The sequence below is a fragment of the Bemisia tabaci genome, chromosome 10 (genome assembly GCF_918797505.1).
Source record: "Bemisia tabaci chromosome 10, PGI_BMITA_v3".
NCBI lineage: Eukaryota > Metazoa > Arthropoda > Insecta > Hemiptera > Aleyrodidae > Bemisia > Bemisia tabaci.
Window position 1 is genome coordinate 2,956,044 of NC_092802.1, and position 19,932 is coordinate 2,975,975.

The following is a 19,932-nucleotide window of genomic DNA, read 5'->3' on the forward strand; positions in this document are numbered from 1 at the left end:
GCATTGGAAATTGTTTAAACAAATGAACAAAGATTAGATATAAATATGGCACAAAAAACATGTTAGCATTGCTGATAAGTATGTAATTTTTGATGGTAATAGTATGTAGTTTTGCTTATCAAGAGTGGTGCTAAACTCTGACCAATTTAGAAAGAAGAAACTACATTTCTGAAAGTAGTCAAGTACATACCCTGTGAATGAGTAAAATAAATATTCTGAGGTAACTGAAAACATGTGTTTTGTGATTTTTTTTCACTTCAATTTTACTGAAACCTCTGTCAAATTTACTGGCAATATGTTTACCTCGATACCTTTGCTCAAAAAATTTAAAATAATTTTTGACTGTGTCGATCCAGATTTACTCGAAATGTTCGAATTTTGCACCAAATTTCATCTGATACTTGGATTCAAAGGTATGAAATTGCGCCATACACTACTTTAGAGGTTGAATCTAAGCTCCCTCATGTTTCTAGAAAATACATGGGCGATTGAGATGAACCAGAGGTCCCAGGGGAGGGTATGGACACGATCGACATAATTTGATCGAAAAATAAAAACGTGAATCGATCGACGTGATTCGACCGATTCATGGAATTGTCGTTCGATTCACGAATCCGTCGGCCGATTCGCGTATTTATTTTTTGATCGATTTATGTCCACTGAATCCATACCCTCCGTCCCGGAATTCCTGCATTTTGACTCAATTCTACTTTTTCCGCCATTAATTTTTAAAGTTTCGAAGAACATTGCTATCAATCGTCATAGTGTCAACTAGACGTATTTAAATCAAAAGGATGTATGCACACTCTAACATGAGACCTACGATTCATAAGATATACATGAATAACAGGGACCATGGGACCTTGTCACAATGGATGGATAAAGTTCCATTTGATTTAAATACGTCAAACTACAAGATGGATCCATTTCACCGGCCACAATCCTTGAGTATTAATTTTCATAGTTTCTGTCAGTAATTTCATGATTGCGATTAAACTTTACTATCTCTAAAACATGCACGCTCTAAAATGTCAGAGAAAAACTAATTTATGCAGGTTTGAAGTTTGCAGACAATTAAAAGTAAATTTGAGACAGTCATGTTTGAAGTTATAATTAATCAATTTTGAGGCTCAAAATCGTCGGATTTAATGGAGGCACACCCTCAATGGGACTGTTTCTTCTTAATTACAACAAAACATTATTTGATTTAAAGATAATTTTTACTGATTGAATCGTTTCGTAATTTCAACCGCATTATTTTCTGGCGATACGAATGTGTTGTTTTTAAAAGATAGTGAAAGCTTACATCAACGATAAAGTATAATTTTCTGAAAAACCTCATTTAGATAGAACGAATATCTTTCACGGAGGAAAGTCTTTTATAAAGAGGAAGAAGGTAATCGGTAAATCAAAGAATTTTTGCCATGGGAACGGAGTTCCCCATGATATTACAATCGTTCCGTTGCTTTCGCTATGGGATTCCCTATACCTCTGCGACCTTGAGCGTTTCGCCCAGTCTCCGATTTTTGGTTGATTTTCCGATGTATCAAAAACCGTTGTATTTTTTAGCCAATCATGTCTCTACGTCAAGTTGTGTTGATTTCTAAAATTCGCTTTCAGCGAGTTTTTTTCCAACTTGAGATGTCGTGTCTGACTGGTAAATCTGCGCAGAACCACGAAGTTCCGTTTTTAGGCAAATTCTTTTTTTTGGGAGGTTTTCATTGGCTATTTTTCGCCATCAGTTTTCTGTTCGTTGGTGCAAAAGATCGCCTACCTCGTTGCTCTTGAGAAGCCGCCATTATCCCACCTCAAATTTTACAAATAGAAATAAAGAAATTATAACTATTGTGCAAGGTGGAAAATTGCTCTGGAGGACCCGTTACGGATATATGAGCCAAAATCAGAATTTGATTGATGGATTTATTCCATGAATACAGAAATATTGCCTCAGCTTACTGCCGCGATGGCAAATGCCTGCTGATATGAACCTTGAGACACATGATAGCATAGGCAAACAATGTCTCACAGAGAAAGGCGCTTAGTTCATTTCTCCAGAAGCTACGAAGACGCGAATCGCCGAATCGCTCAAGGACAACTCTTGTGATAAGTCCCGCCCATTGTCCGAGTCTTTTAAATGCTATTTTTTCCCAGATTGTCGTTGATCTGTGATAGCCTAGTTGACTGAGGCGCCCCATATTTTTGATAAGGTGCGGGCAATAGGTGATCGGGAGTTCGATACCCGGCGATGGGAGTTAATTTTTAATGGTTGTATTGAATGTTTTAGACCAATCATCAAAAAATAATTAATACTAGATGATAAATGTACGAACATTTTCTCGTGAGTTAATATGTTAAACAAAAATACTGGAATATACCTCCTTCATATAATCAGACACATGTTTCCCCAAATTAATGACGTTATTTTCTTTTTTCAATAAAGTTAATTTGCATTCAACGTTCGTAAGTTAAGCAAAAAGTACCTATTGATACAAATAGAAAGACATGAAAATAGTATGTCTAACATTTCAGTTGTTTTTTTTTATTTATTTTTTTTTTTTTTTGTTTTTTCAATAAAACAAATTGACTGGGACTAGAATCATCGTATCTCTGAAGACAAAAGCTAAGTTTTTTGATACAGAAATACTAATATATTCATCCTTTATATAATCAGGGAGATGTTGACCCAAATATTGATGTATATTTTCTCTGTTCGCCCAAATTAATGATGGTATTTTCTTTTTTCAATAAAATTAATTTACATTCCACGTTCTTAAAGCAATATTTTCTCCAAAATTCAGCAAAAAATAACAATTTATATCTACGCAAAAAGTAAATAAATAAATAAATAAATAAATAAAGCAATGACATGAAAGTAGTATAGGTAGTACACATCTAACATTTCAGTTACATCTATTTGAATGAAAAAAATGGCAACTTAGGAAGCACATAGGTCACTTATGATGCGTATTCGGGCATATGCGTAGAGTAAAAATATCATACTTTACGCCGAAAAAACGAAACTGAAAGTTAAATGCGTTAACTTCCGAAAACCATACATAATCCAACGAAAATAAATAATTGGTAAATATAACAGCTTTCTTGTATGCAAAGAAAAAAAATTAAAAATGTTAAAAAGGAGATGTCGACACAAAATTACATAGCCCCTTCAATCCTGAAGATACTACAAACGAACTGTACCTTAACATTTTCATATCCCAAAAGCAAAAGTTCCAATGACGAATATTGCTATCGCTAGCGATTGCAAAAACCAACTTGTTTCTTTTTAAATGAAAAAAGTATAAATAATAATAGTTTCAGTGATTAGTACAGGGCCTTAAATAACTACAGAGGGGAGGGGGGATTGGGCCGATCTCCCAGAATTTGGACTAACGACTGAACGTTTGGGCTTTCACACGTCTCTGGCGGTCCTCAGATAAATTAAATTGATTTTATAATTGGCTGAGCCGTTAAGATAGAGATGGAGACGATTTCTGACCGATAACATAGTCCATTCATCACACCTGTCTAAATAGTTCTTATATAATAATGTTCTCCTAATTCACTGTCGCGAGTTGATACCCAATCGACGCGACAATAAGTTTCAAATCATCAGTTGAGGATTTCTCCACTCTTTTCAACCGGTAAGTTGACTGTCATAAACTGTATCCATCAATCATCGGTAGTTTTCATCCCTTATTTTTTCAGTAAAAAAAAAAAAAATATTAAAATTTACACAATTATTTTCCTTTCAAAATTGACCATTTTTGGTGGGAAGCAAGAAAAAGGCTGTTCTGGGAAGTTTTTCAGATAATTATGAAGACGCAAAATTTTTACAATACTATGATCGCGCTGTTTCCTTTTTGCCAAGTGCGATCCAATACATCGATGGGTATCGTCAACTTAAAATGAGTGTTCCTACTGAAAAGTTTCAAAATCGTGGAATATTTTTACCTTTTCAGAAGAGAGCTAGCCGAAATAGCTTCTAGACATTGTTTATGAATATATTTCAATGAGTAAAGACAATTCATAGACATTTTCAAAAATAACTATTGGTTTGTTTTCAAGTGAAAAATATAAAATATTGGCAGAGAATGGCATCGTTATACAACCGGAGGTACGCATTTTTTTACTTTAGCCATCGATATACTCTTTGTTAACATTAATCAGATTTTACAAGCTTTTAATTCATATTTTTACATTGCATCATTTGTGACTAATAACACCAAAAGCAGTTTTGGTAGACAATTTCAGCTGTACTCAGCTGAAATAAGGAGCTCCGGAGGAAAAAGGCTCACACGTGTAGTTTTTGACGTTTCACGGGATACGTATATCTAAAGTTTCAAAATCGCACGGAGCCTTTTGGCGGAAAAAAGTTCAAATTTGCTTTTCATGTTTGAAAATTGGATTTTAGTAGTGAATTTTTCACAGTTATAAATGTAAAAACATTAAAAATGTATAGAACATTATTATTAATTTTAATTTCACTCGTAAAATCATTAACTCAAAGTCAAAACATAAGTTGTCGTAATCAAATTATTATAACAAGGTGGTAACATAGTGCTGGATCCGCACAATTTTGCAGGAAAAACAAGGCCAAACAGTTTAAAAATTTTGAGCTCTAGCGAGTATCAGTACAAGACCGACGGAGAGGAATGTTCAGCTCAGGCAGATTCATTGGAATGAATTTGACCTTAATGTCCTCGCATAATAGTGTGGACACAGCACTATTTCACCTCCTTGTTTCATACAGTTCGGGCTACGTTTCCCTATGTTTTTTTCTTGTCAAATTACTGTATTAATGTACTATTAAAATCAATTTTAAAATTAATTTTAGCCAGCATAATTAATATATACATTTCATTTTTATCAAAAATTGCACTCACTTGCGTCCTCGAGTGGAAGTTGACCTCGCGTGCGGCAGGAGTTGGACCATGATACAAGTCCCGTCACCTCCCGTCACCTCCCGTCACCTCCCGTCACCTCCCGTCACCTCCCGTCACCTCCCGTCACCTCCCGTCACCTCCCGTCACCTCCCGTCACCTCCCGTCACCTCCCGTCGCCTCCCGTCACCTCCCGTCGCCTCCCGTCACCTCCCGTCACCTCCCGTCACCTCCCGTCGCCTCCCGTCACCTCCTATAACCTCCAGTCACCTCCTGTCACCACTCGTTACCTTGCGTGAGCCCGTGCAGAGGGAAGCGAAACAGAGGCATAGTTTCGGGAATCTCATTTTTCGCAGGCGGTCACTGGAGGTGACGGGAGGTAACGGGATTTAACGGGAGGTAACGGGAGGTAACGGGAGGTAACGGGAGGTAACGGGAGGTAACGGGAGGTAACGGGAGGTAACGGGAGGTAACGGGAGGTGACGGGAGGTAACGGGAGGTGACTGGAGGTGACGGGACTTGTACCATGGTCCACCTCTTGCCCCACGAGGACGACTTCCACTATATAGGGTTCTCCTCAAACCCCTCAGATAAAATAATATTTTCTCATCGAGGAACTATCGGTCTGGTAGGCTCTGCAGAAGCCGGAATACACGATTAGATCCAGGATTCTACGCGTCTGAACCATGATCAGCCTGACGATACTCCTGGTCCTGGCGGCCGCGGACCAACTCGCAGGGCACCAAATATCGACTGAGGAGAACTCCCAGGTTCTCCATCGTCTACTCCGACAAGCTGCCGATTCGAGAGCGAAACGTCAGTCTCCGTACATTCCATTCGACAAAGACATGCAGAGGGTCCAAACGGACGGCCCGCACAAATTCGTGGCCCCCGGGCCGGGGGACCAGCGCGGCCCTTGCCCCGGGCTCAACGCCCTGGCCAACCACAACTACATCCCGCACAACGGCATTGCGACCGTCGACCAGTTCATCGCGGGCACCTACAGTGTCTTTGGCATGGGCGTCGACCTCGCGGTGCTCCTCGCCATCTACGGTGCGGCCTGTTGCGGGAACCTCGTTTCCTGGAGCATCGGCGGGGCTCCCCGCGGCCTCAGTGCCCTCGGTCTTCTCGGACAGTCTCAAGGTAAGCTCATAGTATGACGTGATAGTCATGTAAGGATAGAGCACACGAAAATATAGCCCGAAAAGAAAGAATACAATGGAACCAGATAATCGACGGTGAAACTACCAAACCACGTATCTCGGTTTGCGACGTCGCAGACTTCCTGTCATACTTTATTTTTTAAATAAGAAACTACTTAACATCCAGTCTTGAAAATTTCTGTGATTTTTCCTCTTTGTGCGGAGAAAATTCCGTGAAAATTTCAAGGAATGATATTGATTTGGTCTACTGCAAAAAAATAAAATGTGAGCGTAGATTTTTAAACGCCGCAAACGAGATACGTGGTTTGGTAGTTTCACCGTCGTAATGGTTCTGCTAAATGGAACCAGAGACAGCAGGCCGATTGTTGAAATTGAAAGACAAAGCTATAGACAAAGAAGGCAAGAGGGATATGGAGGGATCCTTAGGGTGCGTCAAAAAAAATGAAAGTCTGAAATGTTCCGCTCCCCAGGCGGCAATCGATGACGTTTAGTAAAAAAACATGTTTGCCAAAATTTGGGCCAATTTCAATCATTTTAAATGGTGCCAAAGGTCAATTTTGTGATGAAATTATGATATTTTGGTTTAGACCTCGATTTCGTACAAAAAACTCGATTTTACGCTGAAATCGTGCGTTTACGAGAAAAATGTCAAAGAACTCGACTTGTAGAGGATGAAATTTTACACTAGGAGGACGTCTTTGTAACCGATAAAAATCAAATTGAACTAGAAAAACTCAACTCGGTATTTATTTTTTTGGTCCTCAGAATTTCCGAGGTCTTACTAAGTAGAGGTTTAAAAGACTCATTTTTCACGAAAATAAGTCGAAAGAGGGTATAAATGAACTGTAGGCAAGTGTTGAGGATGCAAATGTCATCAGAACTTCCTCAGTTTCAAAAAAAGTTCCAACTATTTTGCACAATCCTCCAAAAAGTGTACGACTCGAGAAGCAGGATCGTGCTATAAAAGTAGGGGGAAAGTGCGGTTTGACCGGGAAAAATTGCGTAACAAACTTTCCCTATGTTATCGTCATCAGTAGGTTCCCCTGAACAACTGCCTAAAAGTTAAAAATGACCCAACCCCGGAATATCCCTCAAAAAAGTTAAAATTGAAAATGGCGGCCGTAATAAGAGGGTCCGGGAAATCGGTATTTTAAAATGCTCATTCTGTCTCATCATGTGAGGTAGCATTTCCTATGTAATTTTGGTCGTAGATTTCATAAATGAATTCCGCAAGGCCCCTTCTGAGCTCACGTATCTCTTGGTAGTCGTATGTTTCCTTTAATTTCCTTTATTAAATACATTTATAACATCAAATTTAAGTTTCTTGGCCAGAAATGCATGAAAATAAAGACACTTCACTTTCCTTGTTCCTTCGGTGAATATTTAAAAAACTGCAACCTCCTGCCTTTCACATTTGGCCGCCATCTTTGATTAGGAACGCCCCCTTTGGCCGGAGGGCCTTGCGGAATTTATTTATGAAATCTACGACCAAAATTACATAGGAAATGCTACCTCACATGATGAGACAGAATGAGCATTTTAAAATACCGATTTCCCGGACCCTCTTATTACGGCCGCCATTTTCAATTTTAACTTTTTTGAGGGATATTCCGGGGTTGGGTCATTTTTAACTTTTAGGCAGTTGTTCAGGGGAACCTACTGATGACGATAACATAGGGAAAGTTTGTTACGCAATTTTTCCCGGTCAAACCGCACTTTCCCCCTACTTTTATAGCACGATCCTGCTTCTCGAGTCGTACACTTTTTGGAGGATTGTGCAAAATAGTTGGAACTTTTTTTGAAACTGAGGAAGTTCTGATGACATTTGCATCCTCAACACTTGCCTACAGTTCATTTATACCCTCTTTCGACTTATTTTCGTGAAAAATGAGTCTTTTAAACCTCTACTTAGTAAGACCTCGGAAATTCTGAGGACCAAAAAAATAAATACCGAGTTGAGTTTTTCTAGTTCAATTTGATTTTTATCGGTTACAAAGACGTCCTCCTAGTGTAAAATTTCATCCTCTACAAGTCGAGTTCTTTGACATTTTTCTCGTAAACGCACGATTTCAGCGTAAAATCGAGTTTTTTGTACGAAATCGAGGTCTAAACCAAAATATCATAATTTCATCACAAAATTGACCTTTGGCACCATTTAAAATGATTGAAATTGGCCCAAATTTTGGCAAACATGTTTTTTTACTAAACGTCATCGATTGCCGCCTGGGGAGCGGAACATTTCAGACTTTCATTTTTTTTGACGCACCCTAGGGATCCTACACTGAAAAAAAATTCACGGCGTTTTTACCGAGGTCCGTTTGTACCTTTACCATCTCACTTTTTTTTTACCAATTATTGGTAATTTTACCAAGACAGACTGGTAAGCTTACCTAAAAACCGGTATTTTTACTGTTTTTTTCAAGTAAGAATACCACTTTTAATGGTAATCAATTCCCGGTAACTTTGCCATTTTATCTCGGTAATTCTACCGCAGCCGATAAAAAATACTGGCGTTTTTACCAAGATCCAGTAAAATTACCGAGAAGGTTCAATAATTTTACCGAGATTTCTCGGTAAAATTACCAATTTCATAAATGGTAATTTTACCAAGAAAAAACTGGGATCAAATAGAACCCTGAATTTTTGGTACTTTTACCCTTTTCTCAGTAAATACACCGAGATTTTTTTTTCAGTGTGAAGAGTAGTTTTTTTTGTCAATGTTTTTAAGACTTACGCAGCATCACAGCCTCAATCAGCGGCTTTAAATTCAAGAGCTTAACTCGACCGATTGATCGGATTTTTAAGTGTTGCTGAAACACCCACAAAATGTCTACTCTACACGGAGAAAAAAACTTCGTGCGTGGGACCCGAAGTTTAGGTCATATGGATCTCTGAAGTTTTCGGATTGAGCATCCGAACACTTAAGGTCCGGCTGCTGAGGTTTGGATCACACATTTGAAACTTCAGTTCTTACATCTAATGTACTTCGGTTTTCACCTCCGAAAAACTTCGGTTCTCACTTTCGAAAAACTTCAGATGTACTTCAGATATAAGAACTGAAGTTTCAGATGTGCGATCCGAACCTCGACAGCTAGACCTAAAGTGCTCAGATGCTCAATCTGAAAACTTCAGAGATCCATGTGACCTAAACTTCGGGTCCCACGCACGAGGTTTTTTTCTCCGTTCTATTTTCATCCCTTAATTTATTAATTTCTCTTCTTTGCCCCGGCGAATCCCAAGGTCTCTCCCACAGCCACAACAAATACGAGGGCGACAACTCCCCGACCCGCGGCGATCTCTACCTCTACAAGAACGCCGACGACCTCCAAATCAACCAGTTCCAGCAACTGATCGACCTCGCGAACGCGACCAACGCCAACTACGACCTGTCTAAGCTTACCCCCTTCCGTGCCCAACGGATCGCCGACAGCATCGCGACGAACCCCTACTACTTCTACGCCCCCTTCATCAGCGCCGTCGCGGGCCCCGCATCCTACACCTTCATCTACCGCTTCATGGCCAACAGGACCGCCGAGCACCCCGAAGGGATCCTCAACCGCCGCGTCTTGATGTCCTTCTACGCCGTCAGCGGGACCTCCGGCAACTTCACCTACAGGCGCGGCTGGGAGCGCATCCCCGACAACTGGTACCGCCGCGCCATCGGCGACGAGTACACCATCCCTTTCTACCTGGCAGACGTCGCTGCAGCCGCGAGTCAGTACCCCCAATTCCTCAGCGCTGGAGGCAACACCGGCAGGGTCAACACCTTCACCGGGATCGACGTCGGGAACCTTACAAACGGTCTCTACAATCTCCAAACGCTTCTCGAGGGTGACAATCTACTTTGCTACCTCTTTCAAACCTTGGAAGTAGCAGCTCTAGACGTGGCTAAAAGGGTCGTTGGGTTTGTTGTCGCTCCTGTGAGGGCTTTGATTAGGAGGGTGGTAGGGTATGGTACCGAAGGTCGCACGTGTCCGCAGTTGGACGGGCTGTATCCGTCGCTACTCAGTTCGCTTCCTGGTTATTCGCAGCTGCGCCCGGACGGATCTTACCCCCCTCGCTCGCAGGTTGTCGGGGGTAAGGGCTTGGAAAATGTCACCAGGTCTGCTGTCCCTGTCAAGTATGAGCCACCGAGCCAGGGACTCGAACGGACGACCTCTCAACTGTGGGAGTTCATTCAAGGGAGCACCAAGGGAGCGGCGAAAGCGGATGGAAGTTGGCGAGACTCCTTCGACGAGCAACGTCGGTTCGACGGGAAGCGCTCCATACTCTTCTCACGCGGCTCGGGGTGAGTTCGATGCAACGGGTCAAACACGGAGAAAAAAGAATGGTTGCTCCTGCAATGCTCATCGTGGATTCCGGATTTTACCCACTTTCCTGGTCGTAGTTACAATTTTACTTTTTTCGTGAGAATACGTCCGATCCTGGTAAGAATGGGTCATTAGAGAAGGTCTGCATTAGAAGACCACTGCCAAGCTAAGGAAAAACGCCGTATGAGCCTTTGGACGTTGCCAGATTTCCTTCACTTAAAACCGAGTTTACTCGGAAAATGTTGAATTTTTTTCTTCGATTTTCTCTGACAGTTTCGTTCGCAATTTTATCTCAAATATCTGAAAATTTAAAAAAAAATTATGCACTGGAAAAAAAAAACACATTGGATCCAGAGTCCAGACTCTTGAAAATATCGACAAGAAAAAATACTCTTGATTCAATCAGATTTTTGCTTGAATCAAAAGGAAATCCGCTCAAATTAAGAGGCTTGGTTCTTGATTCAAGGAAAAATCCGATTAAATCAAGAGTATTTTTTCTTGTCGATGTTTTTAAGAGTCTGGACTCTACATCCAATGTGTTTTTTTTCCAGTGTGGTTATTGGTTAACCTTCCTCAAATATATATGTTTATCAAGGGAAATTTGGCAACCCTCCAATGCTCATACGGCATATTTCCTTAGCACGGCAGACCACGTTACATGTTTTCTCTTCAAAATTTTACATAAAAAACGATCCACACAATGGGAAGTTTCGAAATCAGCTCTTCAGCGAGATATTAACAAGTATTTTTAAGACGGATCAAATTGGAGTTAGATTACACGAATGACGTTATTTGTATTTTTTCCATTGAACCAATGTTCATTGAAAACACGTATCTCTTGTTAGGGAGTTGTTTTTCAGACTTATTACGTTGTGTGATTCGTTTTCCACGTGATATGTTGAAGAGAAAACATGCAGTGTTGTGCTTTAACTCATACAATGTCCAGAGGTCCTTTGGACGTATTTCTGCTAAACGGAACCAGAGACGTGTGGGAAAGGTTGGATGTGCTCGTTGTTGGCTGCATAAGAAATATTGTAAAAGTGGGCGTGATTCCTTTTGGGGAATTGGAACAGCGAGATTTTACATTTAATCAAATGGAACTGGCACATTATATTTTCTTTTAATGCATATTTTTTTCATCAATTTCAATGAGAATAATCCATGAAAATTGTGTAAACATGAATGTGTGTAAACATTTCAAAATCATGAGTTGAAAAATACTGACTTCGCGAGTTCAGATGTTAGAGCCTAATATAGAACAGAGCGGTGTGCTGCTAGCGTGAGAGGCTCATTGGCGCCTACAAACCTAAGTGGATACTTCACGCATTGCGCAATGCTTGAAGTATCCCTGTTAGGTTTGTAGGCGCCAATGCGCGTTACGTGCTGGCCGGCCGTCTGCCGCACTACAGGGTGCCACGGCCGGCGCCTCAAGCAACTATTTCACAACAGACGTGGTGCACAGTGTTATACGATAATTGAAAGGCGCATTAAATCAAATTGAAGGCGCTTCAACATATTCAGAATGGCATGCATTCTTTAAGTGTGCGAAGCTTTCCGCGCACAATGAATCAAGATACTATGCCATATAGATAACAGCGCCAACTGTATGCTACCTCATGAGCCGTGGGCATGTGACAAGAGCGTTGTGGGCAGGGCTCATGAGTTAAAGAGACTTGTCCGTGCCCGTCCCTGTTGTCGCGTCGCCGCTGACGTCATTGGCGCTTTATAATTCCCATTCATTTTTACGGCCCAAGAACTAACGCGCACACCTTTTCTTCCCCACTTGTCTCGAGTTACGTTTTTTTTTAGAAACGTCCAATTTTGTGTTGCGTCGTTATCGGCACCGAAATACTGATTATCACAGGACGACAGCGAAACTGCAAAAAATACATATCTTGGTTGCGGTGATTCAAAATCTCGGCTCCCACTTTATTTCTAAAGAGAAAACCAAACCAACAGCATAGCTTGATTTCACAGCATCTCCTCCAAATAGAGAGATAAAATCACCCAAGTTTTCAAGAAATGGTGTTCAGAGTAGTTCTCTATGAGGAAATAAAATATGTCAGGAAGTCTGCCACGCCGCAAACCGATGTATGTATTCTTGCAGTTTATCACCATCGAAACTTAACAATTCACATAGCTACGTCAGAAAAGTTGATGGGAGTTAGAATTTACTATAGCAGTAGGATCAACAATTCTTTGTTCCCCGCAAAGCCGTAATAGGAGCAATGCTTTTCTACACACTGGAGAAAAAAACACATTGGATCTAGAGTCCAGACTCTTAAAAACATCGACAAGAAATAATACTCTTAATTCAATCAGATTTAAGCTTAAATCAAGAACCAAGCCTCTTAATTTGAGCGGATTTCCTTTTGATCTAAACTAAATTCTGATTGAATCAAGAGTCCTTTTTCTTGTCAATGTTATTAAGAGTCTGGACTCTAGATCCAATGTGTTTTTTTTTTTCCAAAGCAGGTAAAATCGCATGAAATCGGATGAAAATCATATCGAGTACATAAAAAATGTGTAAAATCCACTTTTTAATGTTCAAATTGCGTATTTCGTATTGCATTTTTTCAAATTCGTACCAACACAGTGAAGGTCTCGTTGGTAAAGAACTTCAAAAGTATATCGCGGCTGGAAGCGCCTTCGAATTCTGATGACACTTCTCGCTTTGCTAGGCAATTGGTTTAGTCGCCTTTCCAAACGAAAACCGACTAAGGCCACAGATTTTAGGAGAGTGCTAGCTGTGACCAACTATCTAAGGAGAAAGAGACGTTTGTTCAATTTTCAAGCCTAGTAATCTGTGCATTCAATCTTGCTTCTTCTCCTTTGAATTTTTTAATTACTTCATTCAACACGAATTGAATGCAATCCACTGGCGCTTGCTGATTGCCTGCGACACATATCTGTCCGGGATCTTGAGAGGCGCACAATTTATTTTTAGCAATGTATAAATGTAAAAGGATTACGAATTATCAAATAGGCAGATCTCTGACTGTTTAAATGCAATTATACATATTTTTACAACTATTTACATTCTAACTTCCAAATTATGATCAGCTCCTGTAAACAGGTAACCTATTCGCTCGAAGGGCAAAGTTAAAAAGCTGTGTGATAAAATATGAATGTTTTACATGGACCCTAATGAAGAAAATTGCTGATTTTTAGCATTATTTCGCCAAAGTGTTGCAGAGTCGCTGTTTTGATTTACTGTTAAAGGACAAATGATGCAATTTTCCAACGGTTACTGCGAATTATAAAATTGAACAGGTTCATTTTGAGTTGATTAGGCTTGCTATAGTTTACAATTTTACGATGCCCGGATGGGGAAAAAAAAAAAAAAAAAAAAAAAAAAAAAAACATAGTGCAACTATTTCGGAATTATTGGGAGGCGTGCTATCTATCTCTTTTTTTCTCTATAACGTCAACGGGCTTTAACTTTTAATGTATATCTTACTCTCTACTGTGCCAGGAAAATGCCGAACAATGCAAAAACTTTGCAATTAAAAAGATCACGATGTCAAGAGCTAAAGAGAATTAGGAACAATTTATTGAGAATAGCCTAGAATGTACGTTCCCTGAATTTTCCAAAGCTCATTAATACAGGTGCGAGAGAATGATTGAGTAACTTCGCATGCCAATCCCACAAGCCCCTTTCCTCAGTCGAAAATGACCCTGCAAGAAGCAAAAATGTCTGCTGTTAGTAATGACAACTTTTGTTGGTGAAAAGTTTCATCCTCAATAAAACATCATTCAAAAGTTATGTTCAATTGTTTCTCTACTGAGAAAAAAATTAAGGCGTGACATGGTATTCATAAACTACCACACCATTTGACTTATTCGTAACTGTGCTTTTGGTTCATGTGACCATTCTTTTCATTCATGAAACCGAAGTCTCTCGGCTATAAGAGCCGAAACTATAGTTACGAGAACGGAATTGCACGGATGATGATTTAACTAGTGGCGTGGTGCTTTGGGATGTATCGATTGATCAGCCATTTAAACCAATGGAACAGGATCTATAAACAGAGTGTTCGCAACGAGCTCCTTAATAATCGATTCTTTACCATAGCTACAAATGGGCAAATATCGATAATCGAGTTCACGCCTCGCCACTGAAATCAACATTATACCACGGCTCGTGCAGGACCGATTTTTTTTCTTGATGCAAAGTTCAAAGTATTCAGTCCCTGTTTTGGGTACTTAGTAGGCAGCCCAATGGCTCTGTGTAGCAAGTATTTTCTGGAGCGGGCTGGGCATTCCCTTGCTCGGGAAATGGTTTGAATTAAAATACTTCACAATGAGCACATTCGGAAAGTCTGAATTTCAGTGGCGAGGCGTGAATGATCAGTTATCCATATTTCCCCAATTGAAACTTTGGTAAAGAATTGATTATTGAGGTGTTCGTTGTGAACACCGTGTCTATCGATCCTTCTTCATAGTTTTCAATGGTAGATCAATCGATATATCGCAAAGCACGCCACTGTCGAATTTTACTCTACTTGACAATCTACGGAATAAATGTCGCACTCCTTCGTCATATCCGTTTTTATGCGAGACACTCAAATTGCGCAACATTTTCGTAGAAATTTCAAAGTAAAAAAAGAAAGAGCCTCCCAAAATTTCGCCCTTTTTTCAGTATTCGATTCGACCATCGAACCATGGTTTAAATGGAAGCTTATAATAACAGAAAACTCAGGAAAAAATGTCAAGAAGAGGATAGGAACCGTTTTTGAGTTACGGGAAAGGGGGGGGGGGCGAAAGGGTCATACTCCGGCCATATTTTTCGCCATTTTCTTGTTGAATTGATGTGTCTACGGGGTTGTTATCGTTGTTTACACATGTTATACACACCGGTTCCTACGTATTGTTACACGCAAAATCGAGTTTTAATGTTGACCAGTGGATATATGGATCGGTTATATCGATTTTTTAAGATTCTTTACGGAAAATCGACGATTTTTTGAGATTGAAATTGTTCATTTTTGATTCATGGATGACTAAATGCACCTAATATGACTGTGGTACACCGACACCTACGTATTTCTTCTTGTAGAATCGATTTTCAACGTTAAGGAGTCGATATATCAATCGCTGATATCGAATTTATGTGATTTTTTCAAAAAATTGATGATATATTGGTATTGAAGTTTGTTATTCTCTATCCGAGAACAACCAAATTTTGGGTTGAAACACATTCCCGGACGGGTCGAATTCCAGTTGAGTGAAGTTTTCGATTGGGGCACATTTTCGGTCGAGTAGAAATTCAGATTTTCGATTTCCGGTCAAGTGAAATTTCGGGTGGATAACGAATCCCGTTGATTCGGATTTTGAAATTTCCCGAAGATCATCGATTTTCGAATCCAAGAATTCCAAGGGATGCACCAGAAACAAACAAGAAACACACATGGGACACATGCTGATTAGAAGAGAGAAAGGTACATGTAAACTTAAAGATGGAAATAAATATCTCTGAAATCCTTATCAGTGTATAAGTCGGAGGGAGTCAGCAATCGCCGGCAATTTGCAAGCTCCGTACTTGTCAATTCGTCAAATTGTAATTACAACATCGATATAGTAAAGATTTCTTTACGCCTTCAAATCCAGCGATACTCTCCGCTTTGCCAAGGAGTTAGTTTAGTTGCTTAACCGAACCTAACACAGATAATTGGTGACATTTCACGAACTCGCGAGTGTGCTAGCTGGCATCATATATCCAAGCAGAAGGGGCTAACATATGTTTGAATTCAAAGCATAATAATCCCTACATCCAATCTCGTTTTTCACTTTAAAACGATTTAATTTGTTGATTAAAAACGAATAAATTACATTTTGCCGGCGATCGCTAATTGCCTGCAACATTTATACCGAAGAATGTTTGTAAAGAAATGAATGAGAAAAAAAATTACTGACTGAACAATCACAATCACTCCAAATGCAAAAGTTCATTAAACAATACTAAAGCCTTATATCGATGCGGTGAAAGTGCAGAGGTGCGAATCTCAGAAAACAGGACTTTCCAGGAAAGTAAAAGAACTGTCTGCATTCCTCTTTATTGCCGGACGAAGGGTAAAAATCTTGAGGATAGCGAGAATAAGAAGTTTTTTCAAACTCCAATCAGCAGTTTCAATAATTTCTCAAACTATTAGAAAATACGGCAGAAATTCCGAGATTCGCGTTTTTGGCACTAGGAATCGACACTTCATCAGGAGATACGCATTTTTGCAATTAGTGTTTTAAACTTGTTGGTGGATTTGGATCGTTTAAAGACTGAAAAAAGGGTTTCTTATTTAAAATTCCTTATGAGATAAGATTTAGCTGGTCATCAATGCTCCATCCATGCATCCATCCATGCTTTACGCTTTCCTAATGGAGTGGTGGACAAAGTACCTTTTCTTCAATTTTGATTAATCACAGTTAATCAAAGAAAGCACATTTTATACGTGCGAAACTTTTTAAATTCACAACCGCTTTTGAGTAAGTTGCAATCATGTAAACGTCCAAACTTTCAGTTTCGCTTCAGAATACGATGACCAAACCAAGGGAATTAAATTACAAAATCTCCTCCAGCCGCCTGCGCTCTCTTCATTGATATTAGACGAATAGACCAACAACAATCTTATTATTTTTTCAAAAAAATATTCCTCGGCATTTTTCGAATATGCGGCTCGATTTAAAACCCGAAACTATGAACTTTTTGTTCAACATCATTGCACACGGTCATTCACAATGGATACAGAAGAGCGCCTTCAAATCAATGCGTAAACTTAATGCAAAATTCTGATACCACTATTCGTGCTTCACGGCAGTCGTTTTGCATACCCGGCCATTTGAAGGCGAATCATCGACTTCAGGCTACGGAGTACGAATTACAGCAATGTCATTCGATATTCAATCGAGATAATCCCGGGGGCTGACCCAATCCGGGGATCAGCCCCCTGAACCCTAGGAAGCCAAACTCGGGGGTCCGCCACCTGAACCTTAAGAAGCCAAACTCGGGGGTCCGCCCCCTGAACCCTAAGGAGACCAACCCGGGGATCAGCCCCCTGAGCCCTAAGGAGCCCAACCCGGGGGTCAGCCCCCTGAACCCTAGGAAGCCAAACTCGGGGGTCAGCCCCCTGAGCCCTAAGGAGCCCAACCCGTGGGTCAGCCCCCAGAACCCTAGGAAGCCAAACTCGGGGGTCCGCCCCCTGAACCCTAAGGAGACCAACCCAGGGGTCAACCCCCTGAGCCCTAAGGAGCCCAACCCGGGGGTCAGCCCCCTGAACCCTAGGAAGCCAAACTCGGGGGTCCGCCCCCTGAACCCTACGAAGCCAAACTCGGGGGTCAGCCCCCAGAACCCTAGGAAGCCAAACTAGGGGGTCCGCCACCTGAACCCTAAGGAGCCCAACCCGGGGGTCAGCCCCCTGAGCCCTAAGGAGCCCAACCCGGGGGTCAGCCCCCAGAACCCTAGGAAGCCAAACTCGGGGCCCGCCCCCTGAACCCTAAGAAGCCAAACTCGGGGGTCCGCCCCCTGAACCCTACGGAGCCCAACCCGGGGGTCAGCCCCCTGAACCCTAGGAAGCCAAACTCGGGGGTCCGCCCCCTGAACCCTAAGAAGCCAAACTCGGGGGTCCGCCCCCTGAACCCTAAGGAGCCCAACCCGGGGGTCAGCCCCCAGAACCCGAGGAAGCAAAACTCGGGGGTCAGCCCCCAGAACCCTAGGAAGCCAAACTCGGGGGTCCGCCCCCTGAACCCTAAGAAGCCAAACTCGGGGGTCCGCCCCCTGAACCCTAAGGAGACCAACCCGGGGTCAGCCCCCTGAGCCCTAAGGAGCCCAACCCGGAGGTCAGCCCCCTGAACCCTAGGAAGCCAAACTCAGGGGTCAGCCCCCTGAGCCCTAAGGAGCCCAACCCGTGGGTCAGCCCCCAGAACCCTAGGAAGCCAAACTCGGGGCCCGCATCCTGAACCCTAAGACGCCAAACCCGGGGGTCAGCCCCCAGAGCCCTAAGGAGCCCAACCCGGGGGTCAGCCCCCAGAACCCTAGGAAGCCAAACTCGGGGGTCCGCCCCCTGAACCCTAAGGAGACCAACCCAGGGGTCAACCCCCAGAACCCTAGGAAGGCAAACTGGGGGGGTCCGCCCCCTGAGCCCTAGGAAGGCAAACTGGGGGGGGTCCGCCCCCTGAGCCCTAAGGAGCCCAACCCGGGGGTCAGCCCCCTGAACCCTAGGAAGCTAAACTCGGGGCCCGCCCCCTGAACCCTAAGACGCCCAACCCGGGGGTCAGCCCCTTAGCCTTAAGGAGCCCAACCCGGGGGTCAGCCCCCAGAACCCTAGGAAGGCAAACTGGGGGGGGGTCCGCCCCCTGAGCCCTAAGGAGCCCAACCCGGGGGTCAGCCCCCTGAACCCTAGGAAGCCAAACTTGGGGGTCCGCCCCCTGAACCCTACGAGGCCAAACTCGGGGGTCAGCCCCCAGAACCCTAGGAAGCCAAACTAGGGGGTCCGCCACCTGAACCCTAAGGAGCCCAACCCGGGGGTCAGCCCCCTGAGCCCTAAGGAGCCCAACCCGGGGGTCAGCCCCCAGAACCCTAGGAAGCCAAACTCGGGGCCCGCCCCCTGAACCCTAAGACGCCAAACCCGGGGGTCAGCCCCCAGAACCCTAAGGATCCCAACCCGGGGGTCAGCCCCCATAACCCTAGGAAGCCAAACTCGGGGGTCCGCCTCCTGAACCCTAAGAAGCCAAACTCAGGGGTCAGCCCCCTGAACCCTAAGGAGACCATCCCGATGGTCAGCCCCCTGAGCCCTAAGGAGACCAACCCGGGGGTCAGCCCCCAGAACCCTAGGAAGCCAAACTCGGGGCCCGCCCCCTGAACCCTAAGAAGCCAAACTCGGGGGTCCGCCCCCTGAACCCTAAGGAGCCCAACCCGGGGGTCAGCCCCCTGAACCCTAGGAAGCCAAACTCGGGGGTCCGCCCCCTGAACCCTAAGAAGCCAAACTCGGGGGTCCGCCCCCTGAACCCTAAGGAGCCCAACCCGGGGGTCAGCGCCCAGAACCCAAGGAAGCAAAACTCGGGGGTCAGCCCCCAGAACCCTAGGAAGCCAAACTCGGGGGTCCGCCCCCTGAACCCTAAGAAGCCAAACTCGGGGGTCCGCCCCCTGAACCCTAAGGAGACCAACCCGGGGATCAGCCCCCTGAGCCCTAAGGAGCCCAACCCGGGGGTCAGCCCCCTGAACCCTAGGAAGCCAAACTCGGGGGTCAGCCCCCTGAGCCCTAAGGAGCCCAACCCGTGGGTCAGCCCCGAGAACCCTAGGAAGCCAAACTCGGGGCCCGCATCCTGAACCCTAAGACGCCAAACCCGGGGGTCAGCCCCCAGAACGCTAAGGAGCCCAACCCGGGGGTCAGCCCCCAGAACCCTAGGAAGCCAAACTCGGGGGTCCGCCCCCTGAACCCTAAGGAGACCAACCCAGGGGTCAACCCCCTGAGCCCGAAGGAGCCCAACCCGGGGGTCAGCCCCCAGAACCCTAGAAAGCCAAACTCGGGGGTCCGACCCCTGAACCCTAAGGAGACCATCCCGGGGGTCAGCCCCCTGAGCCCTAAG

The 19,932-nt window shown here is 43.4% G+C and overlaps 1 protein-coding gene across 1 annotated transcript; it reads left to right on the plus strand.

The window, feature by feature from the left end:
• Positions 1–5,566: 5,566 nt before the first annotated feature.
• Positions 5,567–10,335, plus strand: LOC109035101 (uncharacterized). Its single transcript, XM_019048585.2, has 2 exons — positions 5,567–6,023; positions 9,284–10,335. The coding sequence occupies exons 1-2, from the start codon at positions 5,567–5,569 to the stop codon at positions 10,333–10,335; spliced, it is 1,509 nt and encodes a 502-aa protein (XP_018904130.2).
• Positions 10,336–19,932: the final 9,597 nt, after the last annotated feature.

Excerpts from the sequence above, each read along its gene's own strand:
- LOC109035101 (XM_019048585.2), top strand. The coding sequence starts at position 5,567 with ATGATCAGCCTGACGATACTCCTGGTCCTGGCGGCCGCGGACCAACTC. Across the intron at positions 6,024-9,283 it reads TCTTCTCGGACAGTCTCAAG|GTCTCTCCCACAGCCACAAC; the intron begins GTAAGCTCATAG and ends GCGAATCCCAAG.